This window comes from Pelodiscus sinensis, chromosome 32 (genome assembly GCF_049634645.1).
Source record: "Pelodiscus sinensis isolate JC-2024 chromosome 32, ASM4963464v1, whole genome shotgun sequence".
In the NCBI taxonomy this organism is placed as follows: Eukaryota; Metazoa; Chordata; order Testudines; family Trionychidae; genus Pelodiscus; species Pelodiscus sinensis.
The window spans coordinates 10,326,588-10,347,200 of NC_134742.1; the positions used below are offsets into that span (position 1 = coordinate 10,326,588).

The following is a 20,613-nucleotide window of genomic DNA, read 5'->3' on the forward strand; positions in this document are numbered from 1 at the left end:
AGAAGGAGCCGGTGGGGACATCTTAGCCCCTGTCCCAGTGACCTCCACAAGCCTGTGGGTGAATCCTGGGCCCAGTCTTCTCCCCTCTGAGGCCCCCACAACAGACTCAGGCCCAGCAAGGCAAAGCTCAGGGAGGCGGGTGTCTCGCTAGGACCCAGCAGCAGCAGCAGCAGGCGCGGGGGGAGCGATCGCTGGCTCCGGCCCGGCCGCAGGAAGCGACTCGCCGCCGCTGCTCGCGGGGACTCTGGGGCCAGGCTCCGGGCCGGATCCCCGAGCCCCGGCGGGGGCTGCTGCGGGGCCCCGGAGCCCGGGCTGCAGCCGGGAGGGGGAATCTCCGGCCGGGCCAGTCCCGCTGCTCCCTCCCCAGGAGCCTCTCCCCGGGCAGCGCCCCCAGCCCGGCCCGGCCCAGCCCCTGCCCCAGGGCGGGCAGCGCTTGGGGGGCAGGTAAGAGAGACCCCCCGGGAGCGGCGCCCCGGTGCCCCCGGGCTGCAGGGGGAGGGGTTGGCCCCGGGCTGCTCCGCTGGCTGCGAGTCCCCGCCCGGGCCCGGGGCAGCTGCCGCCCGCCCCCAACTTGGGCCGAGAGGGGGAGGAAAGGGCAGGGCAGTAACTGGGTGCGGAGCCAGCTTGTGATGACAATTCATGGTGTTGTTTTTAAAGGAGGCATTGAGGGTTCAATGGGTGGGTTTTTTAAAGTGAAAACGGATTTAAATGTGAAAAGTCCGATTTTTCATGTTTTTTTCTTACAAAAATCACCCTTTTTAATCCAGCCTGGTTCTGATGGGAGGGGCCGGACCGGGGGGGTAACACTCACTGGGTTTCTTCCCACAGGGCAGAGCCAGAGAGTCCCAGCGCGTGTCTGCGGGGACAGGGCCTGGGGAGACTCTGGGGGCGACAGGGACTCAGGCCCCTTCTGACACCTCCCCCATCGCCCCTCTTATCCGACAGGCCGAGGAGACACGTCGAGAGTTCGCTCCAGAGCGCCCGTCTGCCAGGGGCCGGGGCCGGGCAATGGCTGGGATGGAGCCCGCTCAGGTAGGGGGTTCAGGGAGCTGCTGGGCGGGGGAGGGAGGAGACAGGGTGGGATGAAGCTGCTGAGTTTCTGAGCAGGCCCATGGGCAGGGTGTGACCGCGCCCCCATTTCTAACCCAGGCCCCAGCCCCCCTTGGGCAGGGCTGTGAAAATGGCCCAGACTCCCAACGCTGGGACCTGAGCCCCCAGCCAGAGGTTGCTGGGAAACACAAAGGGAAGCTGCCGGGATTCCTGTCCCTGCCTGTGGCTCAGAGCTCGGCTTCCGCCTCAGCCTCTGGCTAGTACAGGACTGGGGAAGATGCAGCTGGATCCAGCCCGCCTAACTGTTCCTATCTTGCTGTCCGTGCCACCGAATGTCCTGGCAGCAGAATCCTTTTTAAATGGGTCACGGCTCCCAGTTGCGCTGCGACCCTGGCAGGGGCCGGAGTTGTGAGTCCTTTAAACAGCTACAGCAACCCCGGGTATCTGCCAGGCAGTGTGGGACCAGCACAGCCTGGAGCCGGGAGCTCTTTGCTCTGTTTTTTATTCAAAGCTTCCCACCTCAGTCTGGTGGGAGGCTAGTCTCCAGACCTGTCCCCTGCATTCCAGCCTCCGGCCGTTCCAAGGGAGAAGTGGAGCCAGCCTATGACCATATGCCAAAATTTATTATGTGGACCTCCCCTGCGAAAATTATTACCCACCCCTAGTCTAGTAGGTGTGTGGTCAGTGCAAAGGCCCTGCCCTTCTTCGTCAGCTGAGGGGGAGGAGGATCTCTCTGCCCATCCCCTGAAGTCTCCTGGCTGCTCTAAACAGGCTGGGGATGGGATTCTATTTCTCCCGCCCTCTCAAAGTTATTTTTCCCCATAACGACTGGGATGGTGGCTGGGGCTGCAGGCAGTGGGTGAGGGACTCTTGTTGTTGCAGATGCGGGTGACCTTCGAGGAGGTGGCTGTGTATTTCACCCAGGGGCAGGGGGCGCTGCTGGGCCCCGCTCAGAGAGCCCTCTACAGGGACGTCATGCAGGAGAACTACGAGGCGGTGACCTCGCTGGGTAAGGGCGTCCTGGCCCCTCGGGGATTAAGAGCCGTGAGATCTGCGTGTCCGACACGGGTCAGGTTCTTCCCTTCTCAGGTGGCCTGGACAGGGCACAGCCGCCAGGGGAGAACGATTTGCATCTCCCCATCCTGTGTAGTGAGACCAGGATGTCAAACCCTAATGGACGTGCTAAATCATCCCCACCCGGCCCCTCTAGATTTCAAGGCGGAGGGGCCATGTATCCTCCTGTCTGTGTTGTTCCTCACTCGCACCCAGAATCCCTGTTCCCCTCCCTCCTTGGGACGAGCTCCAGCCATGGAGAGGGCTCTGGGCTCTGCAGGTTTAGAAATAGGCAGGAGTGTAACTGCAGAGCTGTGAGTGTCAGCAAGGGCCCCAGACTGCCCAGATCCTGGGAACTCCTAGTGAGGGCGTCACAATTCCTCTCACCTCCCCACACGTCTGCCTCTCCCCAGGGGGCTCAGTGACCATGTTCCCGTCCTCTGGGATTGCACATTCCCCAGCAGAGCCCGGGGACAGGTTCCACTCACGGAATGTCCCTTGGGACAGATGCTCTCCCCACCCTCCCTGCACCCTGATCTGCTCTGATTTCACCCCCTGCGCAGGGTTTCCTGTTCCCAAACCTGAGCTGATCGCCCGGCTGGAACGAGGGGAAGAGCTCTGGGAGCCTGACCTCCGGGCCGGGGAGGAAAGAGAGATCCTGAGAGGCACCCGCACAGGTGAGGATTGACAGAAACCAGTTGGGGAATGAAGGGGAAAAAAATGAGAATTCCAAAAACAAGAGATCAGGGATTGCCCTTGGATCTTTCTCCTCCCATGCAGGGGAGGGTGTAGTCAATCGATATTACTCACGGTTTTCCACCAGTCCTATTACCTGCAGGAGTTTCCTTCCCTGTGAGTGTCTGTGTGGGAAGCAGAGGGACAATCCAAATATTTGGTCCGTGCAATTTCAGTTTATTGAGATTTTCCTTGGTGCTGCTCCTCTTTCTCCCAAATCAGTGACTCCTGCCTGGATTTTCTCCCTCTCCCAGCAGGTGATGAGACGAGTGAGAATGAAGAAGGGAATCGACAGCAGGAAGTTCCGGGGGAAATGGAACCGCAGGCGACCTTTGTGGGAAGAGCTGAAGGGAATGTTTTCCAGTGCTTGGAACAGGGAGAAGCCTGGGGAAATTGGCCCAGGCCGGAGAGGCTGCTGGGAAATAACCCAAGTGAGCAAATGGATGAATCTGTTAAATGTGAGGAAGGACACAAGCATCCCACATTCCAGCAGACAAACCCCATGGGAAAGAAACACCATAAATGGCTCGTTTATGGGAACAGATTGATTCTGAGCCCAGAGCTTATGACCATTCAGACAGTAGCTACTGGAGAGAAACCCCTTGAATGCTTGGACCGCGGGGAAAGCATCAGTAACTGCTCCGATCTTAATGCTCACGGGAGAAGCCAAATGGGAGAGAGAGGCTCTCAGTGCCTTGAGGGAGGGAACTGTATGAATTGGAAGTCAGCACTGATGACACATGAGACAAGCCACACAGGAGAGAGACCCTATAAAGGCTTAGACTTTGCAACAAGTTTCATTTGTAGATCAGATCTTATTAGTAATCAGCCAGTCCACACAGGAGAGAGATCCCATAAATGCTTAGACTGTGGAAAAAGTTTCATACAGAGGTCAGGCCTCATTAGACATCAGGCCATCCACACAGGAGTCAGACCCTATAAATGTTTAGAGTGTGGGAAAAGTTTCATATGGAGGTCAGCTCTTGTTGCACATGAGAAAATCCACTCAGGAGACAGACCTCATAAATGTTTGGACTGTGGGAAAACTTTTACAAGGAAGTCTTCCCTTGTATCGCATCAAGCAGTTCACACAGGAGAGAGACCCCATAAGTGCTTAGACTGTGAGAAAAGTTTCATACAGAGGTCTGACCTCATGAAACATCAGACAGTCCACACAGGAGTCAGACCCCATAAGTGTTTAGAGTGTGGAAAAAGTTTCACAAGGAAGTCAGCCCTTGTTCAACATGAGAAAATCCACACAGGAGACAGACCCCACAAGTGCTTAGACTGTGGAAAAAGTTTCAAAAGAAAGTCAGTCCTTGTTCAACATCAGAAAATCCACACTGGAGAGAGATCCCATAAGTGCTTAGACTGTGGGAAAAGTTTCATACGGAGATCAGATCTTATTAAACATCAGGCAGTCCACTCAGGGGAGAGATCCCATAAATGCTTAGACTGTGAGAAAAGTTTCATACGGAGTTCAGATCTTATGAAACATCAGGCAGTCCACTCAGGAGACAGACCCCATACGTGCTTAGACTGTGGAAAAAGTTTCAAGAGGAGGTCAGCTCTTGTTTCACATCAGGCAGTCCACACAGGGGAGGAGAAACCCCATAAGTGCTTAGACTGTGGAAAAAGTTTCATATGGAGGTCAGCCCTTGTGTCACATCATAAAATGCACACAGAAGAGAAACCCCATAAGTGCTTAGACTGTGGAAAAAGTTTCAAAAGGAGGTCAGCCCTGGTTTCGCATCAGGCCGTCCACACCGGAGAGAGACCCCATAAGTGCTTGGTCTGTGGAAAAAGTTTCGCACGTAGATTCAACCTTGTTTTTCATCAAGTAGTGCACACAGGAGAGAGACAGCATAAATGCTTAGTTTGTGCAAAACGTTTCACATGGAGATCGGTCCTTGTTAAACATCAGGCGGTGCACACAGCAGAGAGACCCCACAAGTGCTCAGACTGTGGAAAACGTTTTATGTTGCGCTCAGCCCTCCTTCATCATCAGGCAGTCCACACAGGAGAGAGACCCCATCAGTGCTTAGTGTGTGGGAAAAGATTCATATGGAGGTCATCCCTTGTTAAACATCAGGCCGTCCACACAGGAGAGAGACCCCATAAATGTCTGGAATGTGGAGAAAGTTTCACACAGAGGTCAATCCTTATTACTCACCAGGGAGTCCACACTGGAAAAAGACCACCATAAGTGCTTGGACGGTGGAAAGGTTTTCATATGGATGACAGAGCTACATAAACATCAAGCACTCCACACATAACGGATACTGCATAAGTTTTGGATTTAGGGAAAAGTTTTACACAAAGATTAGATCTGATCACACATCAGGGGTTCCACATAGAAGAGAGACCCCATGAGCAATTGGACTCTGAGGAAAATGTCATATGGAGGCCAAGTGCCCATCATAAGCATCAGGGAATCCATACACAAGATAAACCCCATTCGTGCTTGGACTGTGGGAAAAGTCTTATCTCGTTAAATATCAGTCAGTCCACATTGGCGTTTGACCCTATGGGTGCTTGGGCTGTGGGAAAGGTTTCAGAAACAGGTCAGCACTTCTCAGCTGTCCACACTGGAGAAAGACCCTGTCCATACTGGAGAAGGACCCTGTAAGTGATGAAAATGTGGGAAATTTTAGAAAGCGATCAGTGTTTTGTGTTTATATCAGAGAAGTCACACAAGTTTGAGACTCCCTAAGTGCCTGGACTGTGAGAAAAGTTCACGGAGAGATCATGTATTCTGTAACACATCAGGAAATCCGCACGTCATAAGTACTTGGAGTGTAAGAAAAGTTACAAAACCAGATCAGCCCTTGTTTTACCTCAGAGAATCCATACTTGGGAGAGACCCCATAAATGCTTGGACCGTGGCAAAAGTTGCTTATAGAGATCACATGTCATTAAAAATGGGGGAATTCACACAGGATCTCAGCTTTTGTGACTTGGGGTCAAAAACGGTTGAGAAACTTGGAGGTTAATTGACTCAGATTCAACCTTTAGAGACGTGTTAGAGACGTGTGTGTTTGGAGCCATTGCATGCAAGGTAGATTAGAACTTTGAAGTTATAAACTCAAATTGTTAAAAAATTGGAAGAAGATAGTAGTGCTGTTGATTAATTGCAGTTTAATGGCGGGATTAACTCCAAAAACTGATCGTAGTTAGAAAACTCAATGAATCGCATTGTTATACAATAAAAAAAAATATTTCTCAAAAATATCTGGCAGTTTTCCTACGTGTTCAAATAAATTGATTTCTATGGCAGGAAAGAACAGAAACTGTACAGGGCTCACTTTATATTTTATTGCAAATATTTCCACTCTAAACGTGACAAATGCTATTTTTGAGCTCATACACGTACTGTAGTGAAATCTCCTTAGCGTGAAAGTTTAACTTAAAATTTTTGATTCTTTTTGTTACATGGCTTCAGTCCACTTCTCAAGGGCTGTGTCTAGACTGGCAAGTTTTTCCGCAAAATCATCTGATTTTATGGAAAATCTTGCCAGCTGTCTACACTGGCTGCTTGAATTTCCGGAAAAGCACTGACGATCTCCTGTAAAATCATCAGTGCTTTTCCGGAAATACTATGCTGCTCCCGTTCGGGCAAAAGTCTTTTTCCGAAAGACTTTTGTGCAAAAGGGCCAATGTAGACAGCACGTAGTGTTTTCCGCAAAAAAGCCCCGATCGCGAAAATGGCGATGGGGGCTTTTTTGCGGAAAACCACGTCTAGATTGGCCACGGACGCTTTTCCGTAAAAAGTGCTTTTGCGGAAAAGCATCCTGCCAATCTAGACGTGCTTTTCCAAAAATGCTTTTAATGGAAAACTTTTCTGTTAAAAGCATTTTCGGAAAATCATGCCAGTGTAGACGTAGCCAAGCTGTTTATTTTTTTCTTTAGTTGAGTCATTGTTATTTTGGCTACTTGAGGGATGTCTCACAGGGATATTTCTTCTCGTCTATAGTATTTGAGATAGTGCCGAAGGTCACTGAGGACTCTGTGTCTGCAACCTTGTGTAGGCCGGGGATTTTAAACCAAAAGGCACTGCCTCTCTGGCCTTTGTTTGTGTCTTTTCCAAAGGCCAGAGCCAGCTCCAACAGCCTTTGGGCCAGCTCAGGTTGGTTCCATCTTGGGCTTAACTGCTGTAACTCGTTCTGCAAACTTCTTGAAAGAAGAGGATTGCAGCCTTTGCTGACAGCGATTTATCCTGCTCGTTTCGAAGAGATGCCTGGCAGCCTTGGCCACGTGGTCTAAATCTTATTCTCCTCCTGGCAGCCAGTATGGCTTTTCTCAGGAACGAATTTCGGGAGCTGGTCTAGCACGTGTTTTGGCCGGTCCTCTTGTTTGTCCCGTGTTCCAGCTGCACATTGGATTCCATCGTTTGATCACTGCAGCCTGGAGAGGAGAATATTCCCATTCTGAGCCCTCTGGCCATCTGTTAGCGATAGCTCCTTGGCTTTCTGTTGGAATACAATGGGCTTTTCTTTCCGTGTGGCGTTATTGTTCCCAACGATGGCCGTGCTGTCTCTGGTAAGCAGAGGATCTTCTTCCAAGGTCCTGGATTCCTAGAGAGAGCCGGTCCGTCTGCCTGGACAGAGGTGAAAGTAAGGCGCTACAGGCTGCTCCAGAAAGAGCCAGTGGTGTTCTGGCAAGGGGCGCGCGCTTGTTCAAAAGCTGGCTGGCATAAGCAATGTGTGGGGGAGGGGCAGAGGATCAAGTGCTCTCCTTGCCCTTGTGAGGGGGAGGAAGAGAAAGGGGAAGAAGGGCAAGGGGCCAGCAGGCAAAAGCCACTCTGGCTGCCTCTGCTGGCGTGGTCTGAGAAAGACACAGGAGATGCTGTGTCTCAGGCAAGCCCCCCCACTGCTGTCAGGTAATTGGATGGGGAGGGGATGGGAGAGCTGGACCCTATGGGGGGGGGCGCCAAGGGGCACAGCTGCTTGGGGGAAGGGGAGAAAGGGGGCATCTGCTTGGGTGAAGGAGGGCTATGGGGAGAAGGGCCCTATGGAGAGTGGAAAAGGGGCAGCTGCTGGGGGGGGTAAGAGGAGCTTTTTGGGGAGCTTTTCTTAGCAAGGCAGCCCGTGCAGGGGAGGTGAAGGGGTGAGGGGGGTCAGCAGCCCGAGACCACCCTGCCTGCTGCTTGCACCCGCTGTCCGAGAAAGACACAGGAGACGCTGCGTCTCAGACAGGTCCCCCTCCCGCACGGACATCCGATGGCGTGGGATGGGGGGGAGGGGGCTAGATGAGAGAAATAGAGGACAGGCGGGGTGGGGGGGGTTGGGCTGCCCCAGGTTTACACTGGAGGCGTTAATGGCTCAAAAAGGAAAGGATTTGCTTAACGACATAACTGGCGTTTTGTAGCTATTTGAAAACGGATCCTATTTTTCTTTAAAGTGGGGTTACTTTACTAATTCATGCATGGTACATTTCAGACTGGAAGGACAGGCCAGCCAGGGGTGCTGTAGGGCTCTGGATCCTTTGGCGGCGGGGTGCGGAGGGGGAGGAGAAATAGACCGCCCCTGCACTCCCCTGTGAGAGCAGAGTGACACAGTGACTGGGGGTACAAAGCAGCGGGGGCCCCTTATTCCGCTTCCCCCAGCCTCTGCTGGCAAGTGCAGGGGTGTGTGGGGCAGTGGGTCCCTGCTGCTGGCCCAAGCCTCCGACTTTGGTATTTTCCCCAGGCCGCCTTGGTTAAGGGAAGAGGTGAGGTAGGGGGAGGAGGCAGGGGGAGGGTGGGGCCTGCAGTGGAGGGGGCTTGTCCCAGCCCTTCTCAGGGCTGGGGGGCTCAAATGTCTGATGGCCCCCTGGGTCCCCACTTGTGTTCCCTCTAAGATTTTCCAACCATGAGCGGAGTGAGTTTTGGCTTGTGCACCAATATGGAGGCCATGTGCTCTGGTTTGGATGTGTGCCACCGCAGCACCCAGTTTATTAACACCCACGCCCGTTCCCGGCTGCCGGAGCAGAAACCACCCCTCTTCCCCTGCCAGGCAGCATGTCCCGTTTCCAGCCACGGGAGCAGCCTCCCCCACCTTCCGCCAACCATGTAGCAGGTCCCGTTTCCGGCCCCAGCCACCAGAACAGGCCCCAGACCCCCGGCCATGGGCAAGTCCCGACCTCCCCACTCCAGCAGCTCCCTCACTGTGCCGTCTTAGTCAGCCCCGCCCACCGGAGCAGCCGCCTGCCGCACGGCTCCCCAGAGGAAGTGGGTGGGGAAAGAATTCTTTTGTGCTCGGCCGTGCAGGCGCGCACCTTAGCAGGAACTACGGTTCCCCCCCACCGGTTGCCTCTAATTGGGGGATAGAGTTGTGGAAGCTGGAGGAAGTGCTTTGTGGGGTACTCATGGGGTGAGAGCAGCGTTGGCCACTGTCACAGGGGACGGGTGCCGGTACAGCCTGAGGATGCAGTGACCACCCTGCGTCAGTGCCTACCTGCGGGACCAGGCCTTGGGTGGGTGGGATCGGGCAGCAATCATAGAATCATAGAATCATAGGACTGGAAGGGACCTCGAGAGGTCATCGAGTCCAGCCCCCCGCCCTCAAGGCAGGATCAAGCTCCGTCTACACCATCCCTGACAGATGTCTATCTAACCTGTTCTTAAATATCTCCAGAGAGGGAGATTCCACCACCTCCCTTGGCAATTTATTCCAATATTTGACCACCCTGACAGTTAGGAATTTTTTCCTAATGTCCAATCTAAACCTCCCCTGCTGCACTTTAAGCCCATTACTCCTTGTCCTGTCCTCAGAAACCAAGAGGAACAAATTTTCGCCTTCCTCCTTGTGACACCCTTTTAGATATTTGAAAACCACTATCATGTCCCCCCTTCATCTTCTTTGTTCCAAACTAAGCTTCCAAACTTCTTTTTATCCATCAGCTGCCAAGGCAGGGGCATGGTTCTATCTGCTGTGGATGCTCACTTTGGAGCTCACTTACCCCACGGGGTTGCCTGTCCCCCTGACCCAGCAAAGACTTTTTCAGTATGAAGTATAAATGGGCGGAGGGGGGGGGGGGAGTACCTCTGCCCATCTCCCCTTCCCCATCTCTACTCATTGCAGCAAGATCGCTTGAAAGACAATAGGAGCATGGCTGAATGGGAGGGGAGGGATTCTAGCTGGAAGTGTGCGCCACGGAGAAACACGATGCGGCGGGTCAGGAGGGCAGAGCAGGCTGCTGAGCTGCTCTGGCTCCTAGTGCCTGTGTGGTGTGTGTGTGGGAGGGCATCTGCTGTACCATGCCCCCGTCATCCTGCATTGTTCAGGGGAGAGGGGAAGAGAGAGAGGTAGGGGTGGGGCAGATCCGTGGCAGGATAGTTTCCCAGGGCCCTACACCTGGGGGTGGGAGACACAGTACACCAAACCATGGGACGCCCACATCTTGAATCCTGTGTACAGATGTGGTTGCCTCATCTCAAAAAAGATATATTGGCACTGGAAAAGGTTCAGAAAAGGGCAACAAAAATGATTAGGGGTTTGGTACAAGTCCCGTATGAAGAGAGGTTCAAAAGACTGGGATTTAGAAAAGAGGAGATTAAGGGGGCATAGGATATAGAGGTCTATAAAATCATCACTGGTGTGGAAAAAGTGAATAAAGAAAAGTAATTTACTTACTCCCACAATATAAGAACTAGGGATGACCAAATGAAATGAATAGGCAGCAGGTTTAAATCAAACAAAAGGAAGTTTTTTCTTCACTCAGTACCCAGTCAACCTGTGGAACTCCTTGCCAGAGGATGTGGGGAAGACTAGGACTTTAACAGGGTTCAAAAAAGAGCTAGATAGATTCATGGAGGTTAGGTCCATCAATGGCTATTACCCAGGAATGGGTAGAAATGGTGTCCCTAGCCTCTGTTTCTCTGGAGGTGGGTGACAGGAGAGGGATCACATGAGGATTCCCTGTTGAGATCCCTTCCTCTGGGGCAACTGGCATTGGCCACTATCAGCAGACAGGACACTGGGCTAGATGGGCCTTTGGTCTGACCCAGTGTGGCTGTTCTTATGGTTGCCCAGTCCTGTTCCATCCTTGGGATGGCCCGGCATAGAAACAGCACTTTCCCCAGCAGCCAGGTATTAGCTAGCAATCAATGCATTCCAATTGCCACGTGTATATGTGAACGGGGATTGCTGGCCCCTTCCTGAATCTTAATGGGGGCTGGGTTAGTTGGCCTTCTCCCAGTACCAAAACAAAGGGGGGAAGAGTCAATGAGAAATCAGGATCCTCAGGCTGATCATGGGGCGGGGCCAATGTTTTAGGTCAGCCTGACTGACAGGCAGGCCGGCCCATGAGGGAGATGGGGAGTGGGAGGGTTGGTCCTCTGCTAGCTGTGGCTGGTTGGGCTGGGGACACTAAGGAGAGAGCAGTGCTGGAGGAGCCCAGAGATGGGGGAAGCTAGGGGGACCCTGGGGAGATACCCCCCAGCCAATTGGCCTTGCAGGCCAGATTGGCAGGGAGGACACGATCCCAACAGGAAGGGGGCTGGTGCTGGGAACAAGGGTCCTACCACCGTAGAGACTGAGGATGTGGGGCCACCACCGGAGCACGGCTCAGACCTGCAGCTCAGCCAGGGTCTGGCCAGGAGACCCAGGGTATATGAGGGACAGACTGTGATCCGGGTGATGTGTTTTCCTGTCCCCTTTCCCATGTTTTTCCTTTCTTCTTTTTTTTTTTTTTAAATTACTTGCTGCTTAATACATTATTCTGAACTCTGGGCGGGGAAGCAGCCAGGGGAGAGATTGTCCCACCGTGGGGGCATCCTTGCCCCTATCCTGAGATGTCACTCAGGAATCTGGGGACGAGCCTGGAGGTTGGAGGGGGGGGGGGGGGACACCAGAGTGGAAGGGGAGTCCTTGAGGTCAGGGAGGTCTCTGGTTAAAGGGAGTAGGAACCTTCTGCCATTCAGTTCCCCTAGGAGGGGGGGTAGGTAAGTTAGGAAAGTTCCCCACAACCCTGGGATAGGTTCCCCCTCTTCCCTGTGCACATAGGTAGGGGTTTGTCCTACAGTTAATAAAGTATTTTAGGGAAAAGGGCCCCACTCTGCGGCCACCAAACATCCCCCCGGGCTGGCTGCTCCCGAGGGGTCTGTGAGCGGGGCAGAGCCAGGCCCAGGGGCGCAGCGCAGCGCGGATGGCGAGTGTCTCGCTAGGACCCAGCAGCAGCAGCAGCAGCAGCAGGCGCGGGGGGAGCGATCGCTGGCTCCGGCCCGGCCGCAGGAAGCGACTCGCCGCCGCTGCTCGCGGGGACTCTGGGGCCAGGCTCCGGGCCGGATCCCCGAGCCCCGGCGGGGGCTGCTGCGGGGCCCCGGAGCCCGGGCTGCAGCCGGGAGGGGGAATCTCCGGCCGGGCCAGTCCCGCTGCTCCCTCCCCAGGAGCCTCTCCCCGGGCAGCGCCCCCAGCCCGGCCCAGCCCCTGCCCCAGGGCGGGCAGCGCTTGGGGGGCAGGTAAGAGAGACCCCCCGGGAGCGGCGCCCCGGTGCCCCCGGGCTGCAGGGGGAGGGGTTGGCCCCGGGCTGCTCCGCTGGCTGCGAGTCCCCGCCCGGGCCCGGGGCAGCTGCCGCCAGCCTGGGCGGGGGGGCAGGGTGAGATGGGGCCGGGGCGATGCAGGGGATCAGGAGAGACAATAGGGGCGGATGGGAACGGGGCTGCAATAGAGGGAGGTTATGTGGGGGGGGGGGGGGGAGGCTGTGGGAGCCGGGAAGGGGGAGAAACAGGGAGGGGTCTCGGAGGAGAGGAGGTGGCACAAGTGCAGCTCCCCCACCCTGTGGGGCAGGAGAGGGGGAGGGGCTGCCGTCAGCGGGCAAGTCTTTTACCCCCCCAAGAGCCAGTGAAGCTTTGGGGGCGGGCGGAGGCATCTGCCCAAAGCCGCCGTTCCCAGCCTCATTGGCCTCCCAGCTGTTGGCTAAAAGAAGTTCAAGATTTGCCCCTCTGGCCTGGCCAGGGGTGGACTCTGCTGCTGCCTACAGGGGGCTGGAGGGGGCAGGGGATGGGAGTGTGGCGCTGTGGGTATCTTTGGGGCAGTGGCTCTGGACCTTCATCATATGCTGAGGGCGGGGGATGCTGGGAGCTGGGGGGGGGGGGGGGGGATGCTGCCCAGCCCCACCAGGCAGTGGGTCCAAGTTCCTGCCTGGTCTCATTAAAAGAGGCTACAGCTCCAGGTGCCAGCTCCTGTCTGGCGCTCAGGGTCCATTTCAGTGTGAGGAAACAGCTCTCTCTAGTGTGGAGGCAGGAAAAGGGAATAAGGGACGCAGAGTGAGGACAATGTTTTCTTCCACACTAGGAATATGCTAGTTCAGTGTTTCTCAACCTTTTTTTTTTTTTTAAGTACCCCCTTTAAAAAAAAGTTATAAGTACCCCCACTACCTACAGTTTTCAGACACGCAATTTTTTTTTCTACCATGGTAACACATTTGTTTAAACAACTTAATGGTAGCTGGGCGGGCGATGGCATGTTTGGGTGTTAAAAGTACAAAAATAAGAAAGCGCTGTAAAACTTACATCACAATTTCAGTTGTGTTGACGTACCCTCCCCCAGACTTCTCTCAAGTACCCCTAAGGGTACTCGTACCACTGATTGAGGAACACTGTGCGAGTTGTAGCAATTACTAGGTGATGGATTGTAGAAAACTGGTATTGTAAAGAGCTGCCATGTTAAATAGCAATGTCCCACACCTTGGTTCAGGGATGGGGAAGGCCAGATGCGGCCTCCAGCTTGCCTGGATCTGACTCTCCCGAGGCTGAGAACCCGCCCCCCCCAGCATTGGGGAGCCCGTGCTGGTGTACCAACCGTCCCCCCATTTCCCCATGAAGCTGGAGCACACAAAATCTACACGCTTGGGCCTTCCCAGACTCTAGTGCACAAGGGGAATTCTCCTTCTCAGACAGGGGCCACGTCAGTGAGGGGGTTTTGCTTTTTTTGTTTCTCACTTGTGAGCATCTCCCCGACTGCTTTTTCTGTGGGTCAGTGGCCCCTGACCCTAAAACAGTTCCCCCATCCCCACTCTAGCCTGTGTCAAATTGCTTTCTGTAGGGACTGGTGAGAGCACACTGAGCATGCTCACGCCAAGGGCGCACGCTCAGCCACACCTCTTGAAGCCTCTGCCCTTAGGTGGTGTAAGATTCTGCAGGCTTCTGTTTACAGGGTTTAAAAAGGGACAAAGTGTTTGTGTGTGCGGGAGGGGAGGGAGCAAACTGGAGGAGAGGGATGGGCAGAGTGTGGCTTGTGAAAACGTAAATTGACCAGCGTAGCCGCATGCATCTGCTAGGGTTGCCAGATACTTAAAAAAAAATACCGGCGGTGAAAAAATTGGTGGAGCAAAACCAAAAAACACGGGGGAACAAAATTATGGAGGGGAAAAAAAAACGGCATGAAAGAAAGAGGCACTGCGCCTTTAAATCCCCACGCTCACCGTTCCCCCCACCACCGCCAGATGCGGCGGGGAGGAATGTCCCAAGCGGCCTTCAGGTCAAGAAAAACAGACATTTTACATGCCCGGTATTTTCTGGGTTTTTTTACTGTACAGAAGCTGCAAATACCAGACTGTCCGGGCCAATACCGGATGCCTGGCAACCCTAGCATGTGCACAGTAATAATGTGCACAGTAATAACGATGACCTGCTAAGAAGGGATTCAACAAGTCCCAGCTGCAGAGAAGACAGATGGGTGAACGGCTGTGAGCTGTTATGCAGTTAGGGGTGTAATAGTGTAGTCGATTAACCAATAAGCAAAAGCAGAGGTCGGAATAAGTTGCAGTTTTGAAACAACGGAATGGCTGTGTGGGCGCTCGCATTGTTATTTTGGAATAACAGGTGTTATTCTGAACATAAGAACGGCCGTACTGGGTCAGACCAAAGGTCCTTCTAGCCCAGTATCCTGTCTGCCCACAGTGGCCAGCACTAGGTGCCCCAGAGAGGATGGACCGAAGACAACGATCAAGCAATTTGTCTCCTGCCATCTCTCTCCAGCCTCTGACAAACAGAGGCCAAGGACACCATTTTATCCCCTGGCTAATAGCCTTTTATGGACCTAACCTCCATGAAATTATCTAGCTTCTCTTTAAACTCTGTTATAGTCCGAGCCTTCACAGCCTCCTCTGGCAAGGAGTTCCACAGGTTGACTACACGCTGTGTGAAGAAGAACTTTCTTTTATTCATTTTAAACCTGCTACCCATTAATTTCATTTGGTGTCCTCTAGTTCTTCTATTTAGGGAACTAATAAATAACTTTTCTTTATCGGCCCTTTCCACACCACTCATGATTTTATAGACCTCTATCATATCCCCCCTCAGTCTCCTCTTTTCTAAACTGAAAAGTCCCAGTCGCTTTAACCTCTCCTCATATGGGACCAGTTCCAAACCCCTAATCATTTTAGTTGAAATAATGCTGTTGCGTAGAGCAGGTGTGAGAAACCTGCTGGCATATATCCAACCTGGGCCTAATCTTCTGAACAGGACTCCTCTTTTTTTTTTTTTTTTCTTTTAAATTACAGACTAACATGGCTTCCTCTCGGAGACTGTTTCACATCCCTAGTGAGTAGGCATCGGGAGGCGTATTCCTTTAAGATTCCAGCCCTGGAAAGCCCTTGCTGAGATGTGTGGCCTATGAGAGGGGAAATAGCAAAGCCCCTCTGAGCAAATAGAAAAGCCCCCCTCCTCTCACTCCGTTTTTGCAAACACTAGTGTCTCGGTTCACTGGTAGAGCTGTTACCTCCTCTGCCCCTGCCAGTTTCAAGGTGTTACCCTTCAGCCCCTATCCTAATCCTGCTTGTAGCTCCCTCCCCAGCCAGTCAATTTCTGCCCCCTTTGCTCATACCCTGGCCACCCCCTCCTCTTTTTAGCCCCTGTAAAAAGAAGCAGTTCTCAGAATCTTATTGCCAAGTGAGGGCAGGGGGAAGGGCAGCATGCTCAGTGTGTGTGCGCCTACCCTGTGCCCCCGAGCTAACCAATTCCTAGAGAAAGCCGTTTCTCATGCTGCACCTGGAGGAAGCAGGAGGTGTAGAGAAGACGGGGGAACAGGGATGTAGGAGGCAGATGCAGGGGACGGTGGGATGGGGAAGGGACGTGCTAAAAGAATGGGGCAGTGTATGGGAATCGTGGAGGTTTATGGGGTCTTTGGGACCAGGGGTGCAAGCGTGTTTGCAGGGGCAGGGCCTGGGGGGTTATCGTGGGGGGGTGACATGCACTCACGCCTCTTATAAAATCTCCCCCGTCGCCCCTCTTGCCCTGACAGGCTGAGGAATCACGTCCACGTTTCGCTCCAGAGCGTCCCATCGGCCAGGGGCCAGGTCCGGGCCATGGCTGGGATGGAGCCAGCTCAGGTAGGGGAATTTCAGGGAGCCGCTGGGGAGAGAGGGTTGTTGTGCAGGGGAGGGACAGATAAGACACAAGGGGTGAGGCAGGGAGGGGACGGGGGGTGAGAAACCTGCTGGCACATATCCAACCTGGGCCTAATCTTCTGAACAGGCTATTCCCGCATTTCTGAACCAGGAAACACCCCCTGGGCAGAGCTGGGGAAACTGCCCCGAGTCCCCGGGCCGGAGCCTGAGCCCGCCGGCCAGAACCTGCTGGGACATAACAAGAGAAGCTGTCGGGATTCCTATCCCCGTTCCCGGCTCAAATCTCTGCTTCCCGTTTCAGTTACCCCCTGATCTTTAGCTTGTGTATCAATAACATAGATTACTGAAGAATCCCCAGTGTGACAGGTCCCAGTGCCCAGATCAGGCCCAATATTATTCCCATTATTATGCAGTTGGGGTCGCCGATGCGCACAGTCGCAACAACTCACAATGTGGGAACAATTACCTGTTGCCAGTGTAGTGTATTGATACATTTAGCACAGCCAGAATCACACCCTGCCCCCCCCAGAGTAGAGACCCACCGGTCCTACCTTGGACTCGCCCTGTCCCGCCACCATCTTCCTCATCGGCATGCCCTTCCCCAGCCTTGGTGTCTTTCTAGCACCTCTCCAGGACTCCATCTTCATCCTCTACCGACCCTAGGCTACGAGGCTACTTTTATAAAATGTTACTCGCAATGGGCTCTGTAAGCTGAGAGCTTGGGCAGCCCCCCATCCCTCCAGGAGGGAATCCAAATGCCACTTGGCTGATTAGCAGAGCGCCCACAGCCAGCCGCATGTATTTCTACTGGTAGTGCACATTCAGACATGCCGCGGTGCACATAACAAAACTTATTCTGCACACAGATGAAGACAATAGAGGGAACATTGTTTACACTGGCACCATCGTGTTTGATGCATATTCAGGAGGAGATCTTTTCCCCTGTTCCTTATTTGTATTTCCTTAGTTTAGTAATGTGTCTGTCTTTTTCCTGTACTACATCAATGATTTCAACTTACTATCAGAGAGGTCCATTGGTTACCATGACCCTATTGTGGTGAGGTATCATGTTGCTTATTTACATAAGAACATAAAAGCAGCCATACCGGGTCAGACCAAAGGTCCATCCAGTCCAGTATCCTGTCTGCCGACAGCGGCCAATGCCAGATGCCCCAGAGGGAGGGAACACAACAGGTAATCCTCACGTGATCCCTCCCCTGTCACCCACCTCCAGAGAAACAGAGGCTAGGGACACCATTCCTACCCATTCTGGCTAATAACCATTGATGGACCTAACCTCTATCTAGCTCATTTTTGAACCCTGTTAACGTCCTAGCCTTCATCACATCCTCTGGCAAGGAGTTCCACAGGTTGACTGTGCACTGAGTGAAGAAAAACTTCCTTTTGTTTGTTTTAAACCTGCTGCCTATTCATTTCATTTGGTGACCCCTAGTTCTTATATTGTGGGAATAAGTCAATAACTTTTCCTTATTCACTTTTTCCACACCAGTCATGATTTTATAGACTTCTATCCTATCCCCCCGTAGTCTCCTCTTTTCTAAACCGAAAAGTCCAAGTCTTTTTAATCTCTCTTCATATGGGACCCGTTCCAAATCCCTCATCATTTTTGTTGCCCTTTTCTGAACCCTTTCCAATGCCAATATATCTTTTTTGAGATGAGGCAACCACATCTGTATGCAGTATTCAAGATGTGGGCATACCATGGTTTTCAATAGAGGCAATAAGATATTTTCTGTCTTATTCTCTATCCCTTTTTTAATGATTCCTAACATTCTGTTTGCTTTTTTGACTGCTGCTGCACACGGGAGTGGATGTTTTCAGAGAACTATCCACAATGACTCCAAGATCTCTCTCTTGAGTAGTTGTAGCCAAATTAGTCCCCATCATATTGTATATATAGTTAGGATTATGTTTTCTGATGTGCATTACTTTACATTTATCACATATTTCTGTCCTGACCAGTTATTTTGATTCTTTCCAAGTTGCAAGGTATGTTCTATCTGTAAAGTTTTAAAGGGCAGGATCTTAAGAAAGCCCTGATGCCAACCTGCTTGACCACATCTTCGGTGTTAAAGGTCTTAGTCGTACATGGGCTGTATGCTTTTTAGCTCATCACCAGCTGAAAGGTCCTAAAGATACACATGCTAAGTGCCTTAGCTCAACACACAAAATGTGTCCTTCCGTTGTCTCGTGTTACAGCCAAAACAGATGCTAATAGAAACCTGTCAACCTATTCATAAAACAAATAAGCAAACCTGTAAGAAAATAAGAGACCATAAGAAAAGATATATAGTCAGGTGTCCCCACTTCGAGTGCAGAAGTTGGGAGCCCACAAGGCTTCTGTGTAAAAACTCCCCAAGGTCACAAATTCCCTGACCCTAGATTGGTGTCACTGCTACCACCCAAATGCAAAAATTCCTTTGAGAACCCAGGAAAACACATTTGGGAATTTCTTTCTGTGGGATACCCTCAAGCTCTTTAACCCTCCCTCTGGAGAGAGCTTAAAAAAACAACTATAATTTCTTAATAGCTGACCTTGCCATCTTAGGCACGTGCACATCATACCTCCTGCCTTCTAGGACACTGGCATCAGATCAAGGTGATTTTTATTAACAAAACAAAGAAAACATACTTGGTAAACATTACTTGGCTGCTAGGAGTTAACAGTGCAACTAAAAAAGAAACATTTAAAACACAGTGAATTGCTTCCCTGGGATTCAGTTTAAATGTTACAGTGAATGGGGGGTGAGGATGAGTATTATGTGGACTCAGCACAGAGAAGTCTAACAAACCCCAAAATAAAGGAAATAACCTGATCGTGCCTAACTAAACATTCCCTTTTCTACTTACATATCTGTGGTTCCAAGGCTTAGTTCTTCCCTAGGCATAGATGTTGCTGACTTCTCCATGCCTGTTTTCCTGCTTAACTCATGTCTGTCTAACTCTGCTCTGGTCACAGAAAGCCTGCTTCGAATTCAAAACCCCACACTCTATTTTTATTGGCTTTCCTGTTTCCCTAGCATTCATGGGGGCTCTCCAGGACCCACTGTCTGTGGTTTTAATCCTTACTGGTAATTTAGTTAACTGAATGGCTGGGATGTCCACTAAATTTGTGGCTGGCAGGTGTGTGGGTAATGACAAGACTCTGCCCTTTTCTGTCTTTTGTGGGGGGGGACAAGGAATGCTCACTTTCTGCTCACCCCCTGAGGCCACCTGTCTGCAGTGATTTGGATGGGGGTGGGGAGTTGTGCTTTTCTGGGACCTCTCCCCCATGAACAGCAGGGGGGGAAGCAGATGCTGAGTGGCGGACTTTTGTTGTTTCAGATGCGGGTGACCTTCGAGGAGGTGGCTGTGTATTTCACCCAGGGGCAGGGGGCGCTGCTGGGCCCCGCTCAGAGAGCCCTCTACAGGGACGTCATGCAGGAGATCTATGAGATGGTGACTTCGCTTGGTAAGGGAGTTCTGGCCCCTTGGTTATCAGAAGTCCTGGGGTCTGTGTGTCTGAATCGGGTGAGACTCTTCCCTGGTTGGTTAGATTGGAGGGGGCGGGTGTCATCAGGGGAGTCAGAAACCTAACAGACATGTCAATTCATCTCTGTTGCTCCACTTCCAAGGGGCCAGAAGCTGGGCATTGCTTTGCCTAAATTATTTCTCCTTCACACACTGTTCACCTGCCATTTTGGGACTCGTTCCAGCCAGTGGGGAGGGCTCTAGGACCCGCTGGCTTGGAAATAGGAAGGAGCTCTCATCACATCTGTGTGTGTGACGACAAGTTCCCTGGAATGCAACTCTCCTAAGACCTCCTAGTGACATCATAACAACCGCACCCTCTCGACCCCCGGTTGTCTCTTGCTCCTGAGGATCTGAATTACCACAGTCCCATGTAGGGTCAGGTAACGCTCAGGGAATGTTCCTCGTGATAAATACTCCACCCAAGCACTAGGCATCCTAACCGTATCTGATTTCATCCCATGCACAGGATTCCCCGTTCCCAAACCTGAGCTGGTCGCCCGGCTGGAACGAGGGGAAGAGCCATGGGTCTCGGATCTCCAGGCCATCGGGGAAAGCGAGAGCCTGCGAGGCACCCACACAGGTGAGGAAAGAGGGAAACGGGGAGAGAACTATCTGGCGAATGAAGGAAAAAGCTAGGACTCCCAAAATGGGCTGTGAGTGACAGCCCTGTCTCGCCCAGGTCAGGGTTGCAGTCAGCAGGTGTCATAGCATGTTGGGAAAGATCAGCTCTGGCTTCCCACCCATCCTGTGAGCTGTCAGGAATTTCCTTCCTGATTTGCCTTCCCCGGGCGTGTTTGGGTGGCATGTGGAGGCAGAATCCAAAGTCTCCATCTCCCCCAACAGTAACTGTGTGGTGTCTTTCTTCTTTGCTAGTCCCCTTTCTGTCCTTTCTCCCCATCACAGGCAGTGACT

The 20,613-nt window shown here is 52.5% G+C and overlaps 2 protein-coding genes across 3 annotated transcripts in view; both read left to right on the plus strand.

Moving 5' to 3' along the window:
• LOC106731280 (uncharacterized) overlaps nt 1–20,613 on the plus strand; it is a 54,152-nt gene that overhangs the window by 25,217 nt on the left and 8,322 nt on the right. Inside the window, exons 3-4 of the mRNA XM_075913873.1 lie at nt 19,513–19,639; nt 20,168–20,281. Of these exons, the coding sequence (XP_075769988.1) occupies nt 19,513–19,639; nt 20,168–20,281 (241 nt within the window). The remainder of the gene's footprint in view (nt 1–19,512; nt 19,640–20,167; nt 20,282–20,613) is intronic.
• On the plus strand, nt 142–6,287 carry LOC102464025 (uncharacterized). 2 transcript variants are annotated; one of them, XM_075913910.1, is made up of 6 exons: nt 142–444; nt 829–1,032; nt 1,933–2,059; nt 2,667–2,780; nt 3,093–4,643; nt 5,731–6,287. In XM_075913910.1, the coding sequence occupies exons 2-6, from the start codon at nt 1,009–1,011 to the stop codon at nt 5,829–5,831; spliced, it is 1,917 nt and encodes a 638-aa protein (XP_075770025.1). In that variant the 5' UTR covers nt 142–444; nt 829–1,008; the 3' UTR covers nt 5,832–6,287. The 2 variants fall into 2 exon arrangements, with proteins under 2 accessions (XP_075770025.1, XP_075770024.1); XM_075913909.1 differs by lacking the exon at nt 5,731–6,287 and having other exon boundaries at nt 144–444; nt 3,093–5,274.